At 29.2% G+C, this 13,180-nt stretch overlaps 1 protein-coding gene and 1 long non-coding RNA gene across 2 annotated transcripts; both read right to left on the bottom strand.

The window, feature by feature from the left end:
- Positions 1 to 1,465: 1,465 nt before the first annotated feature.
- On the bottom strand, positions 1,466 to 3,469 carry LOC149891743 (uncharacterized). The gene is made up of 3 exons (XR_016449825.1): positions 2,594 to 3,469; positions 1,862 to 2,341; positions 1,466 to 1,741 (listed from the first exon to the last, which is right to left on the bottom strand). It is a non-coding gene; the product is annotated as an uncharacterized LOC149891743 (long non-coding RNA).
- A 5,718-nt stretch (positions 3,470 to 9,187) lies between these two features.
- LOC149891742 (uncharacterized) lies at positions 9,188 to 12,005 on the bottom strand. Its single transcript, XM_090078237.1, has 9 exons — positions 11,909 to 12,005; positions 11,731 to 11,791; positions 11,354 to 11,407; positions 10,935 to 10,970; positions 10,574 to 10,691; positions 10,336 to 10,367; positions 10,081 to 10,259; positions 9,690 to 9,801; positions 9,188 to 9,357 (listed from the first exon to the last, which is right to left on the bottom strand). Exons 1-9 carry the CDS (start codon positions 11,948 to 11,950, stop codon positions 9,317 to 9,319), a joined length of 675 nt encoding a protein of 224 aa, XP_089934363.1. The 5' UTR covers positions 11,951 to 12,005; the 3' UTR covers positions 9,188 to 9,316.
- Between the last annotated feature and the right edge of the window lie 1,175 nt (positions 12,006 to 13,180).

Here is a 13,180-nt window from a genome sequence, read left to right as displayed (position 1 = left end):
ATGTTGACGAAATGACGGAAATCATCTATCGGTACTTTTTAATTAAAGCTTTCAATATAGCATAACTTTCTATATCCATTATTCCGTCAAACTTTGCAGGTCGAAAGTGCATTTGGAACGAAACGATTGCGTTGTGGGTTGTTTCTGTGTGCTGACCGTCAGTGTTAATTTGGTAACCATATTTTTGTAGGTCCAATTGAACGTCTTGAAGTTTAAATCCAGTGTTTGAGTAGTATTTTTGAAAGTATAAAACGTCTTTTTTATCAGGCCAAGCACCTACGCCATCGTTGTAAAGTTTTTCCCAAGGGAAGTAGGGGCCTGGATCTTGTTTTCTACCTGGTGCACAGTCACTATGACCAATTACATTAGTGGGATCCAAACTGTACCTTCGTATAATATCATTACTGAGTTCTGTCACTAGTTTGATTTGTGAACTTGAGTATGGGAACCATTTAGTTGAATGATTGGTTTGCACAAAACCCAGATTGACTATTTCAATACTTACCCCATTATCGTTCAGATTCGTCCAACCTCTCCAATAACTTATTCCTTGAGTCCACGCACGCAAGTTTTCATCAACAAATTGATAAACCATTCCATTATCTGCAAGGGTTCCGTCTGGTACTAGATAGTGGGAACTTACTGTATCACCAGTAAGAATTTTAATGGAATTTTCTAAATCAATGGCAGTGTAATGGATAACCAAAAAACGTTGTCGATAATTGAAGCTTCTTGCTTTCAAACTGTTGTTAACATAATACGCGAGCAAGTTTCCACAGAAACACACAAGGATGATAGAGAAATATAGCATTTTATCTTTAAAAAAAAAAAAAGCCAAGATAATAAAAAGTACAACATTAAATCTAAGCAAAACGCACTAAGGTATTAGAAAAATGCAAAACTAAACCTAAAAAAATGTTTTTTTTCTTAAAAGTTTTAAATTATTATGCCGTGTGTCATCAGGTTTAAAGGTGGTAACAGTTCACAATAAAAACTTGAACAACATTTGCATAAAATAAATTTTTTTTATTGAGCAAAGAAAAACAAAGTATTGAACTTTGTGCTCCCTTTTTTATTGAATGGGCAAGTTAAAATTCTGTGTTGAATTTATAACCTTGGTATTTTTTAACTCCTGATGTCTAATTATGCAGTATAATTTAAATTTTACTCAATCTATTTTATGCAAAATTTACGTATAACAGTAATAAAACTCATTTATTCCTTACAATAACAAGATGAACTTTTTTAACAATACAAAAGGCAATTCCACGCCATTGCGTTCAGACATAGAGAACATTTTTGATGTTTAAGAATTAACAATAGGTCTTTATTTTTGCCTGTACGATTTTTTAAGTATAGAATAATCGGTTTTATAGATTGCTGAGTTTTTCTGATTAAAAAAATCCTTAACTTATTTTTTTTACGTTTTACAAGTGTTGTGACGCGACCGGAAAAAAAGAGAAAATTTCTGGTTCTTAATATTTCCTAAAATAACTTAAAAAAAAATAAAGTGGCACAGCTCGTCGTGACTTCCACTTCATCGAAGTCATGGACAGATGTGAGTAACGAATTTAATAACAAATGAATTGGAGTACTCTGTGAGGCAGCCGTTTTTTTCGTAGTTTCATACTGATCAGCTAAACACGTGATGTTTTTGCTGAGGATCTTTCCTATAAGCTGACTGTAATACTTCGACATCACTTTTCTCTTCGTTTATACTTTTTTTGAAATATGGAATGACCTGTTAAAACACAGTAATCTTATCACAGTAATTTTAGCACAGTAATTTTATCAAAAATTAATTTAAAAAACAGTAATTTTATCTAATTAAAATATGTTACATTGTCTTTATCAATCAAACCTTGATTTTTCCGGGTTTCACGTGTCACAAAATCTCCTAGGCTGCAAATGGTTACGCCTTTTGTCATCACTAAAGTTCGTCCTAGTTACTTCACCTCAGTACCAATGCCATCGATAGCTCCTTTTCAATGACTATACGCAAAATGTCATTCCAAACTTTCTAAGAGACGTTCAGGCACGATTTTTGGAGATCTGACAAAACATAGCGATTTTTGTATTGAGAAGATAGTCTGTCAGTAAATATGGTTAACTTTTTCCTAACCAGGCATCTAAGACGACATTCATAGTACTGACACTTTGTTTTGAGCAGGATAATCACTGACAACGCCATAACTGTGTGCTTGCCTCAAGTAGCTAGACAACTACAGTGTGATCGCCTCAAGCAGCCAGACAACTGCAGTGTAGATTGTTAGGATATTGTTAACCCGTTGAGCTGGATTTCATCTTGTTTTTTAAGAAATAGGTTCTCACTGAAATCCATCTGTAAATCATAAAAAGAAATTCATTTAGATCTTTAAAGCTATATTTCGCACTGACGTTTACAGCACTGCATTCAGGTATTGCAAACAGATATTAAATAATGTTAGTTTAAACAAATTTTTATTTATCATTTGTAGATGTACTTAATCTTAGCAAAAGTTTAACCTAAAAAAGAAGCTTAATAAAAAAAGGTTTAATCTAAATATAAAAGAATTCCAAAGTAAAGAGTTTCGTTGATGTAAATTTACTTTACCAGGTTTATTAAAATATAGTGTTGCGTACAGACTGACTGAAATTTGTGGATGTAGGCTAATCAATGAAACTTAAATGATAACTACCATTTCGGTTACGTATTTCTACTAAAAATGATAATTTAGCTAAAATATATATTGAAAAAGATGAGAAAAATTCATCAAATATGAAAATATAACAATCAATTAAAATTTTAGTGAGGACAGATTAATTCAAAAGATTAATTAAATAAAGATTAATCAACACATAAATAAATGAAAGTTAAAAAAACAATTAAATGTTTCATATCAATATATGAGGATAATTGAATATGGTTTGATTTTTGATGCTTTTGCATAGATAATGTTTAAAAAAAGTACAAGTTGTGAATAAAAAGAAAGGGAATTTTTTTTTTATTTCAGAATTTTTTACTTCATTTAAATATCATAACTAAGTACTTTATTTTAGCGACCTTCAGATGATTAATAAAACTGATATAAAATTAGAGATTGGTGATATTCATGAGTTAAGAATGATCTTATTTACACCAGAATTTTGAAAATAACAAAAAATAGTGTTGCGCACAGAGTGGAACCTAAAAGTAATTACGTAATCAATACTTACCGTAAATGACGAAACCACGAGAAATTATGATTGCGCAAGGTCAACAATACGTTAAAACAATATTGCACGAAGGTCATCGTTCAAACAAACGAAAACATTAAGCACAATATAGTCATTTTTCCAAAAAATTATTAAACAAGTAATGTAATTAATATATTATATCCTGCTTTAAACTAAGCTTTAAATTTCAAAATAAAAGTGTTAATAAGTAATATAGGTAACTATTGTTCATTCGACCAAAAATAGTGTTACTCAGTTCGATTTTGATTTTCTTGTTTTGTTTTTTTTTGTTTTTTTTTTGTTTTTTGTTTATCTATTCTGCCTAGGAATCGCCCTACAGGGTTTCAGACGAGTTTCAGATGAGTTTCAGATGATGTCTGACACTGACAGCCAATTATATTCTTTGGCTAGTGTTTTAATATCAAATAAAACAATTTTGTCAACAAATGTAAAGTCATTAATCTTTTACAATTTGATAAATCCCCTATTAACATACCTAATTATTTATAAACTCAATTCTTTTGTTTTTTAAGACTCTGTTTTTATTCATCTAATTGGTCAATACCGCATATGCTATAAATCTCTTTTAAGGGTTAGCTAACTATTAGGAATTTATAAAATTATAGAAAATAAGAACAGGAGTATGAAATGTGATAATATTCTTGAATTGAAACGAATAAAAATCTGTTAAATTTAATGCTTCCCCAAATTCCAAAAAAAAAAAATATTTTCGGATGTTTTTTGTAGAACTTTAGAATAGACAGGATTACTTTGTACTTCTTTTACTTTTTACTTATCACAACAGTTTTCAAGCATCGAGTTGAAATCTTAGCCTGAGATTGAAACTTTATGTATAGAAAAAAGTTTGAAACTTCAAATGCAGATTCGACTTATAACTGCATTATCCGTTTTAATAATGAAAATACGTTGTTACTTCGTCTACAGGATTTTCACTCCACTTTCAAGAAGATTGCACGCTATCTTCTTACAATATTTGAATGCTTTTGCATGTTATTCATATATTACTGCGCATGATTTTTAAAGCTCTCTGCAGTCTCCATCTGGAGAGGGTACTCTAATTTCAATTTTCTTTTCTTTAAATTCTTTGAATGACAACTCAAAACTATCTGCTAATTACAAACCCAATTTTGTCTATAAAAAGTCATTTAACTATGATTTACTTCTGAGTGATATATATACATTTATATATAAGTCACAATATTATTCTTCATACCATTTACTTTCTTATTTTAAAAATTTATGTAAACCTTTTTTGAGGTACTTATATTTAGAGGTGGGAGTTAAGGTTAGTTTTAGTCTGACTAAAATTAGCCGACTAACTTTTTAGTCTAACTAAAATTAGTCGATTAAATTTTTAGCGTAACTAAAATTACTCGACTACATTTTAGTCTAACTAAAATTAGTCGACTAAGAATTTAGTCTAACTAAAACTAGCTGACAAACTTTTTAGTCTTACTATAATTTAGTCGACTAACTTTTTAGTCTAACTAAATTTAGTCAACTAACTTTTTAGCGTAACTAAAGTTAGTCGGCTAACTTTCTAGTCTAACTAAAATTAGTTGACTAAAACAAGATTTAATGCTAAAAAAAAACTGAATAACCTATACCATGAAATTATATGAATATAATATGAATTATGACGAATGAATCAATTTAAAGACATTCATCAAAATTTATTGTTTTTAAGAAACTTTAAATGCTTAATATAATTTGTAACAATTAAGTAATAAAAATGTTTTGTTTGTACCTAGCATTGCCCCAAATTTTCTTTTATTGAATTAAATAAAAATTGGTTTGTTAGCAGAACAACTCCGTCAAAAACAGCTGATATTTTTTACCGAAGACACAATTAGTATTAGCATTTTAATAATAATTTTTAAAAGAAAAACAAATTTGAGAGTTGGACAAGATATACAGTGGTGGCCAAAAGTCTTGGAACAAAACATTTAACGACCAAAAAAATTTATTTTTGATCTAAAGTATAAATTTTGAAGGTTTGAGGTATATTTTTAAAGAGAATGTTGTTTAAAAAAATGCTTAGAACTTATTTATTTTTTTATTTATTTTACTGTTATCGTTTATTATTTTTAGTATAAAAATTTGTCAGCTATATTATGCCAGAACTTTCACCTAAAAAAAGAGGAATTATTGCTGCATTATATGAACAAGGTTTAGTTCAAAGAGAAATATCTCAAAAGCTTGGTTGTTCATTATCAACTGTAAGTAGAACTTTAAAAAGGCATAAAGAAGAGCCCCAATTAAATTTTACTTCAAAGATGAAATCAGGCAGGCCCAGAGCAACCACCTCAAGAACTGACAAACTTATTGGCCGGATCAGCCATGCAAATCCACGGCTATCTGCACATGAGATTTCAAAAGAAATTTTTATTGAGAAAAAAGTAAGTGACCGAACAGTTAGAAGAAGGCTTTTGGTTGATTTCAAAATGAAGGCATGCAAGCCAGCAAAAAAACCTTTTTTATCATTAAAAAACCTAAAAGATCGAAAAACATTTTGTCAGCGCTACAAAAATTGGACTGGAGAAAATTGGTCTAAAGTTCTTTTTTCTGATGAAACATGTATTAAACAATTTAATGTTACAAACAACTTTGTAAGAAGACCAAAAAACTGTAGATATATGCCAAATTATACAGTTAGCAGTGTCAAGGCTCCTGTGCATTGTATGGTTTGGGGTGCTATTTCTGCCAAAGGACGTGGGCCATTATGGATAATGCCCAAGAATACCACAATAAACAGCAAAGTCTATTTGGATGTTATGAAGGAGAAGTTGCCACCTTTCATGCAGATTTTGAACTGCACTTATTTCCAACAGGATGGTGCACCATGCCACACAGCCAAAATTGTAAAGAAGTGGTTTTCTGATGAAGGAATTCAAACCCTTGGAAATTGGCCTGGGTTATCACCAGATCTTAATGTTATTGAAAATTGTTGGCATATTATGAAAGTAAAAGTTGCTGCCAAAAAGCCTAGATCCTATAATGATTTAGTTGAAGCAATCAAATCAGTGTGGAGCCATGAAATTACACCAGACTATTGTACAAAACTTGTTAACAGCATGCCAAAACGTATCCAAATGGTAATTGACAATAACTATGCTTCCATTAAATATTGAACTTTAATCATGTATGTGCATGTACCTATCATCTTTGAAATTGTTATAAACACTTATTTTATTGAAAAAAATTAAAAAATGTACTAATAAATTGTTTTTCACACAAATATATTGATTTCAGAACATAAAATATGTTGTTCCAAGACTTTTGGCCACCACTGTATATTCAATTACACAATACAGAAATAATAAAAAACATTAATTGCCTAACTGTTTATTTCTTTATTGTTGTCACCGTAAATATCTGCGTTTTTATGAGTGTAGAACGAAATAAATTACCATTTTTAGTTAATTTAGTAACAATTTTTAGTTTTGGTCACAACACTACTTATAATTACACATTTAGTTACGAGTATACTTGTAATACAGGTCAGTTTCGAAACTGCCGACTATGTGTATAAGGCCGGGTTAAAATGCTAATTCCAAACATAGATTTAAATGGTAACCGCAAACATAAGTTAGAAAATGATTGTAAAAACTAAAAATAAGTAATGTGTTCTTGTGGAAATTGTGATTCTTCCGCAAACGTCCTCAAGTAACTTAAAAAAAATAGTATAAAAGCATTTTATAAAGCAACTAAAAACTTAATCAAAAGAAAAACTCTTAGTCTTAACATAACAGTCGGAGGCACATTTTAAAAGCTAATGTGAAAAAGAGTGCGTTTCAAAGCACCAACAAAACAAAAAAGCATAGCTTTTTCTTTTTTTCTGAATTTCCAAGAATATTTTGCAATTGTCTCTTCCGTTTAATTGTTACACTAAGGAAACATTGACACACGAATAATTTCTTTTACAAAAATTTATAACGACAATAACATCAAATATTCATGGAGTGCAAAAAGGTCAGATATGGTCATGTCCCGTATAATAAACGAATAGCATTGAATAAATCCCTCCCCCCCCCCCCCCCAAAAAAAAAAAAAAAACACCAAAAGCCACCTTGCTAATATTCCTTTATCATATATTCAATCAGCAATCTCTATTGTTTTTGTTTAGTTTAAGTTCATTGCATTTTAACATGGAAACATGTTCCCACACTTTGTGACCAGAAGCCTTATTTCATGTACTTATATGAAGACTAAAAAGTAAGTAATGTCAAAGTAAGTCTAATGACAAAGTTACTTTAAATCTCCAGTCTCAGGCCCACTTGGCCCTTATTCGGTTTTGATTACAATAGCACCAACTTGACTCGAAAAATTTGTTTAAGCTCTAATTATTTTAAAAAACAAGCGTCAAGACGAGTTGAGCCAGTTGAAGGTTGCTGTCTAGTGGCACAAACAGTAGACGAATTTTTCTTCCACTCAGTTGGGAAGATTAGCAAAAGGAACCAATAAAATCACTCATGTTTGAACTCAATCGAACTTAAAGTTGTAAGAATTTTAATCTTGAGTTTTTTTTTTTTTAATGCTAAAATCAAGGGAAAGCTTTTAAATCCTTTTTCTATAGGCATTCTGTAAGCATCCTCTATAAGCACTTATCAAGGTTTAAAATGTGTTTAATTTGAAGAAATGATTTTCGGAAATTTCTTTTAACTCCGATGATAATTTGTCTCGAAAAACCTTGTTAACATTCGTAGCATCAATTCAATAGCAACATGTAGAAAATGGTTTGAAAATACGGAAAAATTCTTTAATCACAATTGCTAATAAATAAAAAATTGCAGTAGGTTACGACTTCTCCTATTTTGTCTACCACTACTACTATATATACTGTTTCTTTGCTCGCTTTGTCGTGTATCGTCCATCTTGAATGTATATATTGTTTTGTTATATCACATGCTATGAAAATACTTTTTGATTCACCTTGCTCACCACCACCAACCAAGAAACACAACAAAATTTGTCATCTGCACAGTAAAACCTAAAGTTTGTAATGCTTGATCATGATAATAATCTCACTTGGATGAGAAGATTGGTGTTTTACACTCTCTAAATATAGAGGTATTAGAACCTCCATATTCAGAGAGTCTAACTGATAAGTTATTGCTTATTGTAGTAATTGCATTAAAAAAAACTCCTATTGTGACTGACAGGAGAAAGTCATTTGAATTTGCTTTCCCATAGTGATTGGTAAGAAGCTTTACCTATTTACAGCCTGTTTTAGTTGTATAACAAGTAGATTTTACATTTCCTTATATACACGATGAAAGTACAAGATAACTACATAAATCAAGCGGGAAAAGCTTCTCATAACTACCTAACCATATCGCAAAAGGCTTCTAATCTGGAAGACAGACTATTTGTACAATGAAGAGTCGACCATTCAAGACATCATCAACTTTGAACGCTGATTTGTACCGGAGGAAATACCTGCAGAGACGACCTCTTCCTTTCATTCGAAAGCATAATAAGCATTATTTAATTCTGGCCAAATCTAACAAACAACCATTATGCTAAATCAACAATGGAATAGCATAAAATGAACTAATTCGCTGTGGTACCGAAGAACATAAACCCTCCAAATTACCCAGACTTTCGCCCCATTGAGAAACATTGGGCCATTATCAAGCAAAAACTACTCAAAAATGTTGGAAATGCTAAAGATGTATCTAAAATGGAACCATCATGCTCAAACTTTCAGATTCTTTCTAGAAGCTGAGCACCGTCATGAGAGTTTCTTTTGGTGGTGCTCATCATCTTCTGGAAAGAATCTGGAGCCACATTCGGTAAAATCACTAGCTCTTTTATTTTCTGTAGAAAATAAAGCTTAACTCCATATCTTTTTAATGATATGCAATTTGTTTCCATTTGTAATAAAGAATGAAAACAAGTGGCTAAACATTGCTTGCATCATTCTGTAAAATACTTATTAGAACAACGGTGAATTAAATGAAGAATATAGTGTTGTAAAAGTTGCATATCTAAAAAAACCGACCGTACAAAATAGTTTCCTAATAACACACCAAAATACATAAATTGTAAACATCATTGACGGTAAGATATCGGTAGGTTTGTTAGAAATCCGAAGTTTTCATTCGATTTCATCCCCATAACTGTTTGTTCTTTTCGGTGCTAAAATATATTAAAAGATAAACTGCAACCCTTTATAATCTATTAACTAATATTAAATAACTAATATATGTGAATGACAATATTTAAAAATGATTTTAGTTGGTTTTAAATTTTTAAAAGGTCGCACCATTAAATTTCGTATGAATTTATAACACTAAAAATATTTTGTCTGCTTTTTTTCATTTTATTTCTCAAGATCGTTAAATTGTAATAACACACACACCACAGCGTTTTAACCAATGTGTAGCGAAATTTGAGATTAAAAAAGTACGTTCAAATAAAAATAGTTAAACCTTTTGAACTATTTGTTTTGAATTAAATGGAACTTTTACCTTGATTGGTACTTTTTCCAGTTAATTTATTCCTAGGGTAAAGATTATCACGTTCATTCGATGTCTGATCATAGGATACTCCCGCATAGGAAGAGTCAAACGAAGGCACTTCCTAAATAAAGAATCATTTAGATAGCTACTGAGGACAACGACGAGTTACATGACCAAGTATTAAAAAAAGGTTTGACAAAACATTTTTTCGGTTAATTTTCATCCTAAGCCAAAATCTTTAACCTTGACTTATTCAAAGTGCAGCGGTTTGAAACAACTCAACCCAAACCTCCATCTTAAGCCAACTTGAAATAAAATACGACGTCTAATTTAATATTTACCAAAGTTACCATAACTACTGTTAGCGCAAGAAATAAAACATGGTTTATCATTATTCTACCGTTGATGGTGAACCTTTCTTCAAGTCATCGTAGGAAGTACCCCCTCTTGAATTCCGCTTCGAAGCTTCTCTGATTTCTTCCCAGCGACTTTTCTTTTCGATTGAATGGCTCTTAAGATAAGAATCATCTTCGTTGTATGACGTCTTTTGGGTGGGAACGATAGTATCTGCTGCAAACTCTATTTGTATTTAAAAAAAACAAATATTAATTGCAAGAAATTTAGTAAACCGCTTAATTATTAACAAAAAACATACCAGTTACTTTCTCTTGCACAGGGAATCCATGTCTAAATTAATATGAAATCGAATTCCTATTGAAATTCTTTTCAAGATCAACTTCTTTAAATTAGAAAATACGAAGAAAATCTTTAATAAATCTGTATTAAAGTTTAGAATACCAGTTTTTAATGTAAACTATTAAAAATTCTTTCAGTTATTTGAATAAAAAACCATAAACATCATATATTTATATATTATCGTGCTGAGCACTTACCTCCTTTGAAATTCACGGTATTGATCAGCCAGTACGGAGTTTTCTAACGCCAAAATCTTTTCGATACATTGTTTACGATAAGAACTAACACCAGAAAAAAATCCAAAACCGAAAACTCCTATGTTGAGGCGAAAAGACATATTTTTTAATGCTCAGAGTAGCAATTTTATTCAAAAAGTGTAATAGCCACCATACAGAGCTATTAAATTAGTTTTCAAAAAACAACTCTTGAAATTTCGAAAAAATTTTTCATCTTACATCTTAAACTTCGAATAACTAAAAAAAACGTTCTAAAAAAGTAAAATGAAATACGTAAGAAAAATACTCGTTCCAGAGCTCTTAAAAAAAGTAACCAACATACCTACATAAAACACCAAAGACTTTTTCTTTAAAAGTCCTACAGAAAATATTTCATACAAACTCTATATTTATGATGGCTAGAAGTTTATTATAACTATCTTTAAAGATACTTATTAAAAATACTTATCAAGAAAATAAGTGCCAATACATTGACTATTATTTGCTTGATTTAAATAAATAAATTATAATTTATTATGAAAATGAATAAAAATAGCTTTTGTGTAAAGCTCCATGTTATTCACACTCTTTCTTTACCTCTACCCCCCTCTTAAAAAAATCAACTTGAAAAAACTTTTCAATACATAAACAATAATTAGCATAATTTAAATAAAATAATTGGAATAATTTTTGTCATAAGAATTTTTGTTACATAATTTCAAAGACTTTTAATTTACATATTAAATTACTAAAGAAAAATACCAAAGTTTTCAGCAGCTTTTGTCAAAAAAATTGAAATAGTTGCAGCAGGTAGGCCTAAAATAAAACATAAACATAAGCAACAAAATTTTAAGCACTTTGTTTACATTAAGTTGAAATGAATACATAATTAAAAGAAAATTGCTCGAATGAAATGAAGAAAAGCAGTGTCCTTCTATACTTATCAGTAAACTGCACTTAAAAGGAAAGTTTGTAAATGTTGAATGTAAAAAGCTTTTGTATGGCAGAAAATAAGAAACTAAAACTAATAAAAAGTGCAAAACCTTTATCAAATTTATAAATGAATTGAAAATAAATGCAATTTAGAAAAAAAAAAGTGAAAGCCTAAGAAAAGAACTGCATAACACATGAAACAATACCTCGATAGAAGATGCTGTTGACTCTGCATTCTTTTAGGACCTTAATTTCTTCTAAGGTTAACTATATGTAATATTTTAAATGTTTAAAGCAGATGAGAATATAACAGTATAACAGTAATAATAACTTTTTGTAGAACATTATATTAAAGATTATCTATAAAATAAGACATTTTACTACCGGAACCCGTTCTTGACTGTTTGAATTAGCATTAGATTCCATTATTTCATCTTATTAAGATTTATTATTTTCTAAAATAAAAAAAAGATGCATATTTAAGCATAAAATATCGCACTTTAAATTCTTTGTTACTTTTGTTGAGAACATTTTGAAAACTTTTCATGGATTAGAGATCTTTTGTTAAAAAATTATAAACAGAAAATTATTTTAAAAACTTCAAAGTTTTTTTACAATTATTTTTCAAAAAAAAATAAAAAAATAAAAGGTGAATTTCTTTTGGTGCTAAATATTGATTTGAGAGATTTTTCAACACTACCAGAGTAGAATAAATATAAAAGCTGCTTCAGGGTAAAGAAACTGCTAAAATAAATGACTCCAACCATTTTTAAATAGTCAAAACACTTCTAAAACAAACAAAAATCTGTTTTATGGAACTCACACCACACACTTTTGATTATTTGCTTTAAAAATCTTTGTTACTAAATTCTGCACTAAAAAAATACATGCAATGATGTTTTAAAATTACAACTTAAAAAACCCTAGGAAAACATCAATATAAAAAAATCAGGGTAGTGTCAAATAAAAATCCAGTGAAGTACAGAATAAATTCTAAACGGAGAAAAAGAAAAAAAGTTTCAAAAAATGTTTTTAAATTTCACTTTTTTTTAACACAAAAAAATTCTAATTTATAAAATCAATCGTTTTAAACATTTGTTAAAAATCAAGATGCTACAAAAACTACTTAAAGAATCGTTTCTATTTATCAAAGTTAATTATAAAAATTATATTATCAAAAAATCTCAAGTTTTATAAAACTTTAGAAATGACTATGATTACTAAAAAATTTCATCTTTTTTTTTTTAAAAAAAAAGATATTTTAATTTCATTTTCTTTTAAATCTTACTAGTATTAAACTTGAAATAAAACAATTGAAGCCAAGTTACTACAAAATATATTATTAAATACTTGATTTACAAGGTTTTTTCTTTAAGATAACAGTGACAAACTTTATAAATAAAATCTATTTATTTTTAAATAAGTTCTTCCCCTCCCCCCCTTTTTTTTTTTTCCAGTGGCAGGAAGTAAAAACATCTTGGAGAAAAAAATCTGTAAACCGACAATTAACTTTGATTTAAACAAATGAATTAAAATTAAACAAAATGAATATTCATAAAAAAAAAATTTAAGAAAATCTTTTTTAATAAATTCATCACATTTGAAACTAAAAGCATAACAATAATAAAATAAATCCGTTACACTTTGCTTAAATCA

This window comes from Hydra viridissima, unplaced genomic scaffold (assembly GCF_058129835.1).
Source record: "Hydra viridissima isolate aposymbiotic clone 2 unplaced genomic scaffold, HvirCarnegie_v1 scaffold_2, whole genome shotgun sequence".
Lineage (NCBI taxonomy): Eukaryota > Metazoa > Cnidaria > Hydrozoa > Anthoathecata > Hydridae > Hydra > Hydra viridissima.
This window is presented reverse-complemented; position numbering and strand designations above follow the sequence as displayed.